This window comes from Balaenoptera borealis (assembly GCF_965194805.1).
Source record: "Balaenoptera borealis genome assembly, chromosome: 8".
NCBI lineage: Eukaryota > Metazoa > Chordata > Mammalia > Artiodactyla > Balaenopteridae > Balaenoptera > Balaenoptera borealis.
Window position 1 is genome coordinate 41,785,701 of NC_138865.1, and position 17,078 is coordinate 41,802,778.

Here is a 17,078-nt window from a genome sequence, read left to right on the forward strand (position 1 = left end):
AACTACTGAGCCTGTGCACCAGAACTAGAGAGAAGCCCACGCATTGCAACGAAGAGCCCTTGCACTGCAATGAAAGATCCCACATGCTGCAACTAGGACCCCGACGTAACCCAAAAAAATAATTTCTTTTTTTAAATGAGGGAGAAACTGAAACATTCTCAGATAAATAAACCTGAGAGAGTTTGTTGCCTACAGGAAATGTTAAAAGTCCTTCAGTGGGACTTCCCTGGTGGTGCAGTGGTTAAGGAATCTGCCTGCCAGTGCAGGGGACACGGGTTCGAGCCCTGGTCCGGGAAGATCCCACATGCCGCGGAGGAACTAAGCCCACGCACCACAACTACTGAGCCTGTGCTCTAGAGCCCGTGAGCCACAACTACTGAGCCTGAGCGCCACAACTACTGAAGCCCGTGCACCTAGAGCCCGTGCTCTGCAGGAAGAGAAGCCACCCAATGAGAAGCCCAGGAACCGCAACGAGGAGTAGCCCCGCTCGCCGCAACTAGAGAAAAGCCCGCGCGCAGCAACAAAGACCCAAGGCAGCCAAAACTAAAAATAAATAAATTAAAAAAAAAAAAAAAAAAAGTCCTTCAGGCTGAAATAGCACAATACCACAGTAACTCAAAACCTCAGGAAGAAATAAAGATCTCTGCTAAGAATAAATGGGCTAGGACTTCCCTGGTGGCACAGTGGTTAAGAATCCGCCTGCCAATGCAGGGGACACAGGTTCGAGCCCTGGTCTGGGAAGATCCCACATGCCATGGAGCAACTAAGCCCGTGAGGCACAACTACTGAGCCTGCACTCTAGAGCCTGCAGGCCACAGCTACTGAGACTGCAGGCCACAGCTACTGAGCCCACGTGCCACAACTACTGAAGCTTGTGCACCTAGAACCTGTGCTCCACAACAAGAGAAGCCACTGCAATTAGAGGCCTGTGCACCACAACGAAGAGTAGCCCCCACTCCGCGCAACTAGAGAAAGCCTGCACACAGCAACAAAGACCCAACACAGCCAAAAATAAATAAATAAATAAATAAATAAATAAATAAATTTATTAAAAAAAGAATAAATGGGCTAACAGCTAGTATTGTTTTCGGTTTCCAACTCCCCTTTTTATTTAGTACAGATTGTTTTTTTTAATGCACAAAAATTATTATAAATCTATGTTACTGGACTCCCCTGGTGGCACAGTGGTTAAGAATCCACCTGCCAATGCAGAGAACACGGGTTCGAGCCCTGGTCTGTGAAGATCCCACATGCCGCGGAGCAACTAAGCCCGTGCGCCACAACTGCTAAGCCTGCGCTCTAGAGCCCAAGCACCACAACTACTGAAGCCTGCGTGCCCTAGAGCCCGTGTGCCACAACTACTGAGCCCATGTGCTGCAACTACTGAAGCCCACGTGCCTAGAGCCCATGCTCAGCAATGAGAGAAGCCTCTGCAATGAGAAGCAAGCACACCTCAATGAAGAGTAGCCACCACTCGCCACAACTAGAGAAAGCCCGCCCGCAGCAATGAAGACCCAACGCAACCGGAAAAAAAACCTATGTTATTGTCTTTCTATACCTGGCTTATTTCACTTACCATAATGCCCTCCAGGTTCATCCATGTTGCACATAAGTTGCAATTTGTGACAACAACGTTTAAAGGGGGTAGTACAGAACCATACAGGATCAGAGTCTTTGTATGATATTGAAGTTAAGTCGGTTATCAGTTCAAACTAGACTGTTCGAAATTTAAGATGTTAAGTGTAATCCCTGAGAGAAATGAAAACATACATCCACACAGACAAAGTGGAAACAACCCAACTGTCCATCAACTGACAAATGGATAAATAAAACATAATATATCCATACAATGGAATATTATTTGGCAATAAAAAACAATGGCATGGGGCTTCCCTGGTGGTGCAGTAGTTAAGAATCAGCCTGCCAACGCAGGGGACACAGGTTCGAGCCCTGGTCCGGGAAGATCCCACATGCCGCGGAGCAACTAAACCTGTGTGCCACAACTACTGAGCCTGCACTCTAGAGCCCTCGAGCCACAACTACTGAGCCCGCATGCCACAACTACTGAAACCCACGTGCCTAGAGCCCATGCTCCGCAACGAGAAGCCACTGCAAGCCCGCGCACCGCAACAAAGAGTAGCCCCCGCTCACTGCAACTAGAGAAAGCCCATGTGCAGCAACGAAGACCCAACGCAGCCAAAAATAAATAAATAAAATAAATAAATTTATGGAAAAAAATATGGCATGGTTGAACACAGAAAACATGCTAAATGAAATAAGCAAGTCACAAAAGACTACATATTATATTTCCATTTATGTGAAATGTCTAAAATATGCAAATCCAGAAACAGAAAGTAAATAAGTGGTTGCTAGGGGCTGTGGGGAGAGTGGAATAGGGAGTGAATGCTAATGGACATGAGGTTTCTTTTTGGGGTACTGAAAATGCTCTGGAACATTTTCAACAGACTGTAGTGGTGGTTTCACCACACTGTGAATACTAAAAAAACACTGAACTGTATGTACACTTTTAACGACTGAATTTTGTGATATATGAACTATACCTTAATAAAGCTATTTTTAAAAATCCAGCCCTAAATACAGACGAGTTTAGAAGGTGGAAAAAATATGCCATGGTGAAAGTGTTTCAAGCTCAGGATCAATAGTTTTAAGCAGTTCTCAAATTGGTCTAACAGGACTTTCAGGAGAGAACTGAGAGTACGGAAAAAGAGAAATAAAACCTCTAAGAGCTAAGTAAATAAATAACACAGTCTTGAAACTAGAAGAGGTGAGTACCAAGCAAAATGCACTGGTAAAAACTGAAATCTAGACACATCATAAAAATTTAGATCATCACCAGATTTTTAAAAGCCTGAACAACAAACAGCTTCCAGATAGAAAGTGGTTATATACAAAGGAAAGAGAATAAGACTAGCTTCAAGAACTCACTATCAACAACAGAGGCTATAAAATTATGGAGCAATTATCTTCAAAAATCTGATTAAGAATAGTTGTAAAATTAGAACCCTAGTATCCAAATAAGGGAGCAAAATGAAAACATTTCAACATCTAAAGACTGAAAACTCACTCTTCATTGGTTCCTCCCTGAAAAAAGAATTCAGAGATATAGTCTACCAAAGCATAAAGTTAATCTAAAGTAGGAGAAATGGAAAACATCAGAAAAAGCAGTGGGCAAATAAATCAGTAAAATAAACGTAGTCCAAGGCAACTCCTGACATAAAAGTAAATAAGTGATCTGGAACTAAAATCTGAGATGACCTGAAAATGGGAGAAATTTGGGAGGGAGGAGGAAGTAAAACAAACTTGTCTTATTGTAGAGATTACATATACAGGACATATGGATTTTATGTATAAAAATTACATATATTGGACTTCCCTGGTGTCCAGTGGCTAATACTCCACGCTCCCAATGCAGGGGATCCAGGTTCGATCCCTGATCAGGGAACTAGATCCCACATGCCACAACTCAGAGTTCACAAGACACAACTAAAGATACCGTACACCACAACGAAGATTCTGCATGCAGCAACTAAGACCCGGAACAGCCAAATAAATAAATAAATAAATAAATTTTAAAATTACATATAAAAATTTTAACAGCAACCAACATAAAAAAAGGAATAGGATGAGCAACTTTCAAATAACTAAAGCAAAGAAGTCAAATATAGAAAATTCATCAAAAGGAAGAAAAAGATTTTAAAAAAACAAGAAAAAAGGAGGGTAAACAGAAAACGTAGAATAAGAATAAAACTAAGTAGATTTATAATCATAATTAATATGAAAGAATTTACTCCCCCTGTTCAAAGACCAATATTCAGCCTGGGTTCAAAAAAAGAAAAAGCATAAAATACAAGCCTTTCAGAAAATGTGAAATTAGGATAGGAAATGTTATAGAAAAGATATCTATGTGGTTAGAGTCTAGGAAACAAAATCAACAAAGGCTCCTCATCCTTTGAAAATTATCAACTAACAGATTTGCTTCAGATTACCGCATGTAGCAATTAACATAAGATTATTGGCAATTGTCTTAAGAGCTCTACTTCTAAAGCTAAAGATACATACAATACATATACAAAAGAATTTTTCTTCTATATTTTATAACTTCATATATTTTATTATGAAATGATTTCTAATAAAGGAAAACAAAAAGCACATGGCAGACCTTTCAACAAATCTTAGTTGTTTTACAAGTATCTATCAAAACGGGTTGTAATATATCTCTAATAACAAAACTCAACAAACACATTCTTCTTATAAGTAAAGGCAAAGATTAATAATATAAGAAATGTTAATATAAAGTAAATCAAAAGGGTTATTATAAGTACAAAATAAGATAACACAAGCAATAGTTACCACTGTCTACTGGAACCTCCTCACCTTCCTAAACCAAATCTTATTTTAATAAGAGTAGTTCCACACTTCAATGGCTTGTACGTACTCTAAAGAATAAAGAAAGCTGGTACCAAGAGACCGTCACCCATAATAAGAAACCCATTTCATTTTACATTGACTTATAAGTGAGTCCCTGAAGATCAAATAGGAAACCCTCTATAAAAGTTAAAGATTAAAAATAATAATTTAAGGGGCTTCCCTGGTGGCGCAGTGGTTGAGAGTCTGCCTGCCAATGCAGGGGACACGGGTTCGAGCCCTGCTCTGGGAGGATCCCACATGCCGCGGAGCAACTAGGCCCGTGAGCCACAATTACTGAGCCTGCACGTCTGGACCCTGTGCTCCGCAACAAGAGAGGCCGCGATAGTGAGGCCCGCGCACCGCGATGAAGAGTGGCCCCCACTTGCCGCAACTAGAGAAAGCCCTCGCACAGAAACGAAGACCCAACACAGCCATAAATAAATAAATAAATAAACCCAAAAGTTAAAAAAAATAATAATAATAATAATTTTAAAAAGGTTGGGACTTCCCGGGTAGCAAGTGGTTAAGAATCCACTTGCCAATGTAGGGGACACGGGTTCAATCCCTGGTCCAGGAAGATCCCACATGCCACGGAGCAACTAGGCCTGTGCACCACAACTACTGAGCCTGCGCTCTAGAGCCCACGAGCCACAACTACTGAGCCTGCGTACTGCAACTACTGAAGCCCACATGCCTAGAGCCCCTCCTCCACAACAAGAGAAGCCACTGCAATGAGAAGCCTGCGAACTGCAATGAAGAGTAGCCCCCGCTCGCTGCAACTAGAGAAAGCCCACGTGCAACAAAGAAGACCCAACGCAGCCAAAAAATAATAATAATAAAAAAACCCCCACAGGAATATGCAAATAGAATTCTATAGTGAAGAGAGATGTTATCTGGCTTTTATTCTTTTCCCCCAATGGAAAAACTAGCTAAATAATTACTTTTTTTTTTTTTAATTTTGTGTGTGTGTGTGTGTGTGTGTGTGTGCACATTTTGGGTGAAAGGGAGAATTCTTTTTTTCTTTTTTCAAATTTATTTATTTTTGGCTGCGTTGGGTCTTCGTTGTTGTGCACGGGCTTTCTCTCGTTGTGGCGAGTGGGGGCTACTCTTCCTTGCGGTGCTCAGGCTTCTCATTGCGGTGTGCAGGCTTCTCACTGTGATGGCTTGTCTTTGTTGTGGAGCATGGACTCTAGGCGCGCGGGCCTCAGTAGTTGTAGCACGCAGGCTCAGTAGTTGTGGCTTACGGGCTCTAGAGCGCAGGCTCAGTAGCTGTGGCACACGGGCTTAGCTGCTCCACAGCATGTGGGATCTTCCTGGACCAGGGTTCAAACCTGTGTCCCCTGCATTGCAGGCAGATTCTTAACTACTGCACCAGCAGAAAAGTCCCTAACTAATTACTTTTTTGTTCCCCCTTGCTGGTTCCCAATCAAATTTTGTTCATTTGAAAAACTATCCCTGCCTGGTCACAGCAATAGGCAATTTCTCAGGCTTCATGCCTCGTTCACTCAACATCTGTTTAAGGTGTACCTACAATTATTGCTTGGTACTTCTCTAAGTGGCAGCTATATAACAGGACAAAATCCCTCATTAAAATTAATTCTAATGGAAAAAGACAAACATTAAGCATAAAAAAATAAATAAAAGTTACTGAGATTCCCGGATAAAATGCAGTATATTAGCTTTTGAAAAATAAGAATGTTAGCTAACAGTGGAAAAGTATTATCCTTCTAACAAAGTATACGCTAAAAACTTTATAATTTTCAAAACTATATGTTAAAGTCTTAGGTACTTTTGAAAAGACCATCACATACATCACCTTACATGAACCTCACATGCTAGGAGATATAAGCAGGTATTCCCATTCCACAAACTAAAAAGTTCAAGTCTGAAAGAGATGGTTAGTTTTAAATGGGAAACCAGAACTAGAACTTTAGATCTTTCAACTCACTGTCCAGAGTTCTGTCCATTACAATATAATCTCTCCTGGCAAAAGACGTTAATTAAAAAGCTTATAATATATTAAGAAAATATCTCATAAAAAGGTCCCAAATCAACCTCATGTTATAGTAAATTCAAAACTTTACTACTGAGGGACTTCCCTGGTGGCTCAGTGGTTACGAATCTGTCTGCCAATGCAGGGGACACGGATTCGAACCCTTGTCTGGGAAGATCCCACATGCCGCAGAGCTACTAAGCCTGCGAGCCACACTACTGATCCCGCGCACCACAACTACTTAAGTCCACACACCTAGAGCCCGTGCTCCACAACAAGGAGAAGCCACCACAATAAGAACCCCACGCCCCACAGCAAAATGTAGCCCCCACTTGCTGCAACTAGAGAAAGCCCACGCACAGCAACAAGACCCAACGCAGCCCAAAAATAAATAAATTTTTTTAAAAAAATTACTATTCAGGGCTTCCCTGGTGGCGCAGTGGTTGAGAATCTGCCTGCCAATGCAGGGGACACGGGTTCGAGCCCTGGTCTGGGAAGATCCCACATGCTGCGGAGCGACTAGGCCCGTGAGCCACAATTGCTGAGCCTGCGCGTCTGGAGCCTGTGCTCCGCAACGAGAGGCCACGATAGTGAGAGGCTCGCGCACCGCGATGAAGAGTGGCCCCCACCTGCCGCAACTAGAGAAAGCCCTCGCACAGAAACGAAGACCCAACACAGCCACAAATTAATTAATTAATTAATTAATATTTTAAAAGAAATCTCATTTAAAAAAAATTACTATTCAAAGTATGGTCCTTGGGCCATCAACATAACCTGGGAGCTTGTTAAAAATATACAATTGCAAGCCCACCCAGAACTACTGAATCAGAATCTACATTTTACCAAGATCTCCAGGTGATCTACACGCACAATAAAATTTGACAAGCATTTGTCGAGAACAGTGCTGTCCAAAAGAACTTTCCATAATGATAAAAATGTTTTATATCTGCACTATGTGGCTATCGTATTGGACAGATCAAGAACGTCTCAAACTACAACTGTGCCTAAATATAATTTCTTACAATACTAAATAAAATAAGCCTCAGTTACCCTAATATGTATACTCTTTCACTAAATTTTACTGCCAGTAATACATACAGACCAAAAACATTTTTTTTTAAAACAGAGACCCAACAACTGAAAAAGCATAGCTTCCTAGAGACATGTGGAGTAAGACCTACATTATTATGGAGTAAGCCACACATTATTACTGACTGCATTATAAAAGGTATAGTTATAAAAGATTCTCATTTAATAATCTACCAATAATTTTGTTTAACATGGGCTCTCAAAGAAGAAATGTTCCATTATCTTAAAAATCTGCTTACATAAAACACCGAGGTCTCTGAATAAGCTAGGTAAGTGAAATATTATTGTAAAAACTATCTACTACAAGGATAAAGTTAGATTCCCTATTAAATTACAAGAACTAGCTAGAATTTCCTGTTTCAGAAAATGGATGGGACAGGATATAAACAATTCAAGACCTTCAGTAATTTTAAAGTATTTCAGAACAAAATTTGTGGTAGGTTGGTTGGTTGATTTCCTATTGTTATTATCACTTGGAAATAGAGTAACCTTTGATGGAAGAAAATTTTTTGAGAATTCACAAGCTACCCCTAAATTCCACTCCATATAATAATTTGTAATCTAGCTGACATTTGACTTTGAATTCCACCCACAGAAAGGAGTCATTTATCATACATGGTGTGGTATAAGGTATAATCTGCCTGAAGGAGGAAATAGGGAAGTTACTGCCCATATCCTTTGCCACTGAACTCTAGAAGGTAATATTAACACTCCCAAACTATAGGAAGATGTCAGGATTAGGAAGATTCCATTCTTACTAACGAAGAAAGAAATGAGGATATGAACCCTGCCTGGGACTAAGACCATGATGACGAGATGCAGCACAAGACAAGCAAAGCCAGTTTGACCTTGAGTCTCCAAAGGGTTATTAAAAGAGGCTGGGGATAGGCCAACCAGCAGTGACAAACAGCAAAAGATTGGGAGTTAAAGGTAGGTGAAGATTGAGTTTAGCATCAAAATCTCTAACTTTGTTGTTCTCTTCTATTTACCCATCAAATCTGATGGTAACTAAAAATTTTCCATTATACTCTTCTATAAGCTATGAGGGACATTCTAAAGTATGGTATTTATGCAAGGATTCTCAAAACTCTACGGACATATCTTTCACAAATATCAAGGGTGTACTGTATATCACTATACAGTATTTGCAGTATAATTAAAGTCTGGTGGATGTTTTATATTTCAACATGATCTTTGCCAGGATCAGAACATCCAACTGCTTAGAAGAACAGTTCCCAAACTTCATAGTACTCCATAGTCTTCTCATGAAAAAAAGAAAAAAGTTTTTAGAGGCTTTAATACACGACAGAGTAAATCAAATCACTCAAGATTTTTATAAAAATAACCTAAGAGATAAGGGTTTAATGGTGGATAAGAGCCACACAGTCCAAAGAACTGGGCAGGGAGTTTAAAAAACAAAACAGAAAAACTATATCCTCCCTCACATATGTTCTAGTCAATTTGCAATGTTCATCACAATTTTTTTTTTTTTGGCCACACCACGTGGTTTGCAGGATCTTAGTTCCCTGACCAGGGATTGAACCCGCTCTCTGGGCAGTGAAAGCTCGGAGTCCTAACTACTGGACCACTAGGGAATTCCCCATCATAACTTTAAACAGATGTAGTTTCTCCAATACTAAGAAGAGTACTTCATTCTTTTAAATATATCTAATATAATTTAAATACCATAAACATATGATACTCACCCCCCCACAAAAAAAAAAACAAAAAAACACACACACAGGAACAAGTTGTTGTTTTGTTTTGTTTTGTTTTTTGGGTTTTTTAAATTAATTAATTTATTTTATTTATTTTTGGCTGCTTTGGGTCGTCGTTGCTGCGTGTGGGCTTTCTCTAGTTGTGGCGAGAGGTGGCTACTCTTTGTTGTGGTGCACGAGCTTCTCATCGCATGGCTTCTCTTGTTGCAGAGCACGGGCTCTAGGCACGTGGGCTTCAGTAGTTGTGGTACGTGGGCTCAGCAGTTGTGGCTCGCGGGCTCTAGAGCGCAGGCTCAGTAGTTGTGGCTCACAGGCTTAGTTGTTCTGCGGCCTGTGGGATCATCCCAGACCAGGGCTTGAACCTGTGGCCCCTGCATTGGCAGGCGGATTCTTAACCACTGCACCACCACGGAAGTCCAAAGTTGTTGTTTAACTATGAAAATTTACATATTTCTCCTTTTTACTTAATGTAATTGCATTCCACCTAATTTTCTCCTAATTATATAATATTGTATTACTTGAAAATAAAAACAAAAAAACTCTTCCAAAATGTTTCCACATCAGCTCTCTCACAAACCACAATTATTCTTGATAAAGCCCACACTAGACAGGACTAGATATCAAAAAATCTTTCTGAACATATTTTAGTAGAAATCCTAACTGCTCAGAATGAGTGACTCATGAATTGTCCACACAAGAAAACTCTCTCACCGTCATACCACATTATTAACATTTTGTAAAATGCATACATCATTCACAAATCTGTTAGTTTCCCAGTTTGGGGAAATATATGTAACCTGTGTATAAAGCACAACTCAAGCTGCTTTTAAAACCCTCTGGCCCAGGACTTCCCTGGCAGCACAGTGGTTAAGAATCCATCTGCCAATGCAGGGGACACAGGTTCGATCCCTGGTCCGGGAAGATCCCACGTGCTGTGGAGTGACTAGGCCCGTGCGCCACAACTACTGAGCCCACGCGCCTAAGGCCCGTGCTCTGCAACAAGAGAAGCAACCACAATGAGAAGCCCACGCACCTGCAACAAAGAGTAGTCCCTGCTCACCGCAACTACGCGCAGCAACGAAGACCCAATGCAGCCAAAAATAAATAAATAAATAAATAAATTTATTTTTTAAAAAAGTCTGGCCCTGTAACTCCAAAAACAATACAAACACAACTCTTGAGAAGTTGGCCTTTCTAATCAAGCAAATATTGGTACTAAATGTCAGATTAGATGCCACGTGACAGACACGTATACTCTTCTATTTATTAAAATAGCATGCCTAGTAGAAGAGGATTTCCTAAATATGATATAAAAAGCATAAAAGACTGAACAGTCCATTAAAATTATGAACTTTTCTCATCAAAAGACTATGAAGAGATTAGACAAGCCACAAATTAGGAGAGGATATTTTCAAACCATCAACAAATAATTAGTATACAAAATCAATAAAGAACTCTTAAAAATCAATCAGAAAAAGAGAAAACTCAAAAATAAGCAGAGAACTTGAATATACACATCACAGAAGCACAAATGGCCAATGAACACACAAAAAAGATGCTCAACTTTGGGAAATGGTAATAAAAACACAGTAGATACTATTTCAAACCCAAGAGATTAGAAAAAAATTTAAAACTCTGACAATATTAAGTGTTGGGGAGGAAGTAAAACAACCAAAACACACACACTGCTGGCTCTTGACTCAGTAAACCACAAGATTCACAATTACCATGAGCCAATTCAGTGACTCAAACACTGGAAGTGTTTGGTAAGCATTAAGCAACTGACAATGACCAATCCAAAATTCTGAGAACACATGAGGATTGCTGCCAAATACAAATTTTGGCCCTTGCTGAAGCAGGTCCAACCTGACTCAGCAATACAAGTATAAAAACTTTTAGTCCCTTATCCAGTTTATCCAGTTTATTTTGTTAAGTACAAAATATTCAGGTATTTACTTCCTCCTAGAATACTGATAATATCTTAAGTGACTAAAATTGTAATGAACTATTTATCATTCCAGTTACACTACTATTTCAGTGAGAACAAGTAGTTTAAAATGGTATTACTTTAAAACTCATGCTTACACTTTAAATTTACTTGATAGGAACCGAATGGCAAAATGATGTAACAGATGCAGTAAAGGCATTGAAATTGGACAAATTTAGTAACCTTGGTTAAGTTACTCAACTTTTCTAATCCTCAGTTTCCTCAACACCTAAAAAGCATGCCTCTCACAACCTGCTTACCTAAACAAATTGTAAGGATTAAGTGAGATTATGTAAAGTGTTTAACAATGCCTAGCTCATTAATATAGACCCAATTTTAGCACATATCCCTTTGTAAATCTAGCTGCCCTCACCTAAAATTTTTTAAATCTGAAATTATAATTCTCAATTCATAGGAAAATATTATTCTTACATTCAAATTATTTTCCAATATTACAAGAAATTGTGTGCTACAGGTTAGAAGAGCAACACCCTGCTTACATCTTTCTCTGACTGAAAGGCTCCTTCCTATAAGGAATTAGATTCTGGAAAAGAGGATAGATTTTCACTTATCTTCGTGATACAGATGCAAGGATTCCCATGCTATGTGGGAAACTAAATCCAGTTGATTTCTAAGCTTCAACTCAAGGTTTTCTTGACTCCAAGAAGAAGTTTATTTAATACCTAATTTAAGGTACTGTATGCTACCTTTTGCCTTTCTTGAGAAAGACTGTCTGAAGAAAATTACCTGATTAATGATAAACTGATGGTCTGGTTTTGGTTTTGGTTGCTCTGTGGGGAAAATGTTTACACTTAAAATAATCTACATATAAAAAAACCGCAAAACATTCAACAATATAATTAAATAACAGGAAAAATGTGTAATACTGACAACTACACTCTGAGGTAATGAAGATACATTTATAATGCTGAAAAAATTCAGAGAGAATTTTAGTCACTGAATTAAACTTCAGGAATCCTCATTTTAAATACCTTACCACAGTCAAGACATCAAAGAAAAGTCACCCAAGATAAAGTGATGTTTGCCAGCCTAAGAAATGGGAACTAAAAACTACTGATGAGAATTGTCCACAGACCTAATATTATATTAGGATACTGTTACTGTCTTCTTCAAAATCAAAAAGAAAAATAAAATCTTTCAGATATACATAAAGTAGGTCATGATGAAATAATGAGTCAAATACTAAACAAAAGAAAAATTCAGTAAGTTCTTATATTTACATAATATTATAAGCCTTCCTTAGTCTTCACTTCCGAAAAACACTTTTTCTTCCAATGAGGCTGTGCAGTGATATTCTCACTAGAGAAATATTAATTTTCCCATTTCCATAATTATAATGACTTATTAATGCAACACACACTTGGCAGTCAATAAACGTTGAATAACTAAGTAACAAAGAATGAATAGGATGTATTAGAAACAAAAATTTATAAAATCCCACTTTAAAAAGTAGGTTAATGCAGACAATGTAATTCTTTTAGACTTCAGACATTTTACATTCTTTGCTACAAAATAATCCAGAAACTTTCAGTTTAACTAGTTTGGGACATTAACTAGAAAGAGCTGTCTATCACTAAAGACTAAGTGCCCCGTTTTTCACATCATCAAATCTGACAAAATTCTAAAGAGAAACATCCATCATATCTATCCAAATTCTCAAATTTTAATAATTAGAACTGAGGAAAGAAAGAAGCCCTAGTAAGTGGAGTTAGAACAGAAGCTATTTAATAGATAACTAAATTACCAAATCTGGTTTTGCAACACTCCATGGTGTCTAAAAACTCTCAAAATTTTATTTCGGTTTAATATAAAATGTATTTTTATGCCTAGCCACACTTTTAAGAAACTGTCTGGAAACAAAAACATGTGGCGACAACACAAAGGTCAGAGATCGCTGACAGAGATCAAATAAATGAACTATAAATTAATGATCCACAAGAAAGATTAGGGGCTGTTTCTGAAGCCCAGGGGGACTGTACAGATAAGTCTCCACCCAAGAAACAAACAAAAGAAGCAAGATTAACATGCCTGGAGAAGACCAGGCAAGGCCAAATATATCCCCAAAGATCACTCGCCCCGGATCTGGTCTCCTCCCTTTCCCTCTAACCTCATCGCCTCAGGGAAAACTAAATCTGTATCTCCTGTCCCCAACTCACCCTCAAGTCTTCCCCATCACTAACCTTTACTAAAACCTGGGTCCCTCTCCCCAACATCCTCTAATTCCCACCGAGCTCTCGCTCCAGCCAGATAGATGTCTACTGCACCTATTTTCCAGTAGAGTATTAGTCCCCTTAATCCGAACTCATTTATTTTCCCGCATCCCATCTGCCCTCCGCCCCCTTCAACTCTGGTCCCCTCACTCCGACCCTTCTCCCAGAATCCTCCCCAAGTCACCCCTCTCTGGCCCCTTCGCCTTCACACCCCCTGAGCTGCCGCTCCTCTCATTCCACTCAGCCTCCAGCTTCCTCCCTATCCCTCCCCCATCCGTCTCCCGGTACCTGCTCCCTCCCCCAACTCCGCCCATCTCCCCCTCCCCCAGCGGGAGGCCCCCTCACCTGAACGCTGCCGCCGCTGTCCCAGAAGCCGAAAGGTGCTGCCGCCGGCCGGCCTCCCAGGCTCGGTCCCCGCTGAGCTCCTGACGGCCCCTAGGGAGAGCGAAGACCACCACCTCCAACTCTGCCCTCCCCAGGCCAGGCCGTCACCGTAACCACCGCCAGTGCCACAGCCGCCATGTTGAAACCCCACTTCCCTCCTCCTTCCCCTCACCGCTCCTCCCCTTTGGGCGTCTGACGTCATAGCGCCGCGCTCCATCCCTCGAGCCAATGGGAGGAGTCAACGGTGACGTGACTAATCTCCACAAGGGCGGAACATCTGCTAGGATTCAGAGCGTCGCTGTTGGAACCAGTGAACCCGGCACACCCTAGAGGAGGGACGAAAGGTGGGGGTCACTGAGAGGGTAATGCGTAAGGGTTGGAGAAGGGGCCCAGGTGGGAGTCCGAGACACTTGAATCTCGAAGGGAAGCACAAAGGCTTACCAAGGAGACCCACTTGGAAATCAGGATGTCTGGCTTCTGGTCTTGGGTCATTGACTTGGTACAAAGTCCTACTCTTTCTGGGCCTCACTTTCCCCATTTACAAATTGTAAGGGAGCACGACCCTATGAGGCCTTACCAGAAAAGACCCCCACCCATGTCCTCTGCCTGCCTTTTGTCTGTAAAAAAAAATTTTGTCGAAGAATAAATTTAATCAGAGAACTGAAAAAATGCAGAAAGAAAGAAAAACAGTCAAACAAGACACAATAATAATATTTTAGCCATTAAACAAAGTCAAGGACCTTTAGTTCTTCCTGAAGGACTATAGATAATATTCTGAGCTATGTCCTTTGAGCTGTTTTGCAGATACTGAACCCCTGCCCCCACCAGGTGGAAGAAGTTAACTGTAGGCTGCCCACAAGCATGTAGACCCCAGACCAGTTGGAACCAGAAGGTTGATGATGCCAACTCCCGATTACCTCATCACCAACCAATCAGAAGAATGTCCACGAGCTGACCACTCCCTGCTCCTTGAACACTGTAAGACTCCTCACTACCTCCTCCAAGGCAGGACACACAGTCTTGAGGGCATTAGCCCACTGTGACCCCCTTTGCCTGGCAAAGCAATAAAGCTGTTCTTTTCTACTTCACCCAAAACTGTCTACATGTTTCTATTAGGCACCAGTGAACAGAGGCCAAATTTCAGCAACACAATGAATGGGTTGAAAGGTGAGCTCTAAATCTCCCTCCAGTTCGGACATCCAACGGGTTTAAACCAGGTAATCCAATCCCAAACCTTTACTGCCTTCTATACTTATTGGATGTCTCCTAGAATCAAGTGCATTGAGGTTCATAACTGAATGAGATGAGTCATTGTTCCCAAAAGTTCCTAACTGGTGGGAAAAATAGAAGCATAAACAGTAACTCTAGAAAAAAGTCAGAGTGATGATGGCATCAGTTGCTCTGGAAAAATTGACCTTTGGCTAAAGGATTAGGAGAGATTTACATCTCTATACTTTCTTGGTACTGTACATAAAGAATGTGTACACTCTGGTGTCTAATTCTCTAGCCCTATTTTCTCTCCAGAGCTCCAGAGAAGATTAATTGTATTTTGAAGAGTGCAGCAGTTTTAATCCACAATGAGAGAAAGTGGGCATTCCAGAAGGGGGCAGTTAAAATGAACAGAGAGGGACTTCCCTGGTGATCCAGTGGGTAACACTCTGTGCTCCCAATGCAGGTGTCCAGGGTTAGATCCCTGGTCGGGGAACTAGATCCCACATGCATGCTGCAACTAAGAGTTTGCATGCCGCAACTATGAGCCCGCATGCTGCAACTAAAAAAAAAAACCCCACATGCCACAACGAAGATCCCACGTGCTGCAACGAAGACCCAGTGCAGCCAAAATAAATAAATAAATAAAAATACATATTAAGGGACTTCCCTGGTGGCACAGTGGTTACGAATCTGCCTGCCGGGCTTCCCTGGTGGCGCAGTGGTTAAGAATCCACCTGCCAATGCAGGGGACACGGGTTAGAGCCCTGGTCCAGGAAGATACCACATGCCACGGAGCAACTAAGCCTGTGCGCCGCAACTACTGAGCCTGCGCTCTAGAGCCCATGAGCCACAACTACTGAAGCCCATGCACCACAACTACTGAAGCCCATGCGCCTAGAGCCCATGCTCCTCAACAAGAGAAGCCACCGCAATGAGAAGCCCGCGCACCGCAACGAAGAGTAGCCCCCACTCCTGCAACTAGAGAAAACCCGCACGCAGCAACGAAGACCAAATGTAGCCATAAATAAATAAATAAATAAATAGATAAATAAATAAAACGTTTTTTAAAATACATGTTAAAAAAATAAACTGAACAGAGAATAGCAAATCATCACTTTTGGATTACTTGCCTACTTAATTCAACAGATAATGGGCAGCCACAGAAGGTTTGTGGAGAGAGCAGTGATCTGAGCAAATCTCTTCATCAGGAGAATTAAAATGGTAGCAGTGAATAAAATGGATTGGAGACTACCTTGTAGACTTCTACACTGAGTAAAAGACTTACACCTGAACTAAAGCATAGACAGTGGGAATGGAGACTAGGAGATAAGCTGGAGCAAGACTTAGGAAATGGACTCAACAAGATTTAGAGACCTGCTATATGGAAGGAGAAATCACGAAGAAGAAAGAGCCAAGTTTTGGAGGTGTCTTATTAACAGAAATAAGGCCTAAGGTTTACTGAAGTACTAAGGGAGATAATAATGAGTCTAGCTGGCCAAACTGAGATTAAGATGATGGCAGATTTTCTGCAGAGACGCTCAGGAGGAAATGTGAGCTTGGAAATCAGGAAAGAGATAAGGAGTACACAGGTATAACATAGTGGTACTCCTTGAACAAATAAATTTGTCATTCATTTATCCAGCAAGTATTAATTGAGTGCCTGCAGTATACCAGGCACTGTTCTATGCACTAGGGATACAACAGTATATAAAAATACAACCCCCCAAAAAAAACCTGCTCTCACAAATCTTACATTCTAGAGGAAAATAATAATAGTGGTGAAAGGTTTTACAAAGAAGAATAAAGCAAGGAAAGGAAATAGAAAGTATCCAGGGTTGAAATTTATAAAGGATGGCCAGGGAAAGATGACATCTGAGAAAAGACCTGAAGGAAGTGAGGACATGAGTCATGCAGATACCTAGGAGAACAAAATGCCAGGCCAAGGGAACAGCAAGTACAAACACCCTGAGATGAAAGCACACCTTCTATATTCTAGGATCAGTAAGCAGCCAGATATGGCTGGCATGGAGTGAGTG

At 40.8% G+C, this 17,078-nt stretch overlaps 1 protein-coding gene across 8 annotated transcripts in view; it reads right to left on the reverse strand.

Moving 5' to 3' along the window:
* Positions 1 to 14,047, reverse strand: part of UBAP1 (ubiquitin associated protein 1) — a gene marked incomplete at its 5' end in the record, with an annotated part of 73,731 nt that extends 59,684 nt beyond the window's left edge. For 5 of the 8 annotated variants that reach the window (XM_082402432.1, XM_082402436.1, XM_082402433.1 and 2 more), the window contains one exon: positions 13,792 to 14,047. In XM_082402432.1, coding sequence (XP_082258558.1) covers positions 13,792 to 14,047 — 256 coding nt within the window. The remainder of the gene's footprint in view (positions 1 to 13,791) is intronic. The other 3 variants (XM_082402435.1, XM_082402434.1, XM_082402431.1) reach the window with 2 other exon arrangements.
* Positions 14,048 to 17,078: the final 3,031 nt, after the last annotated feature.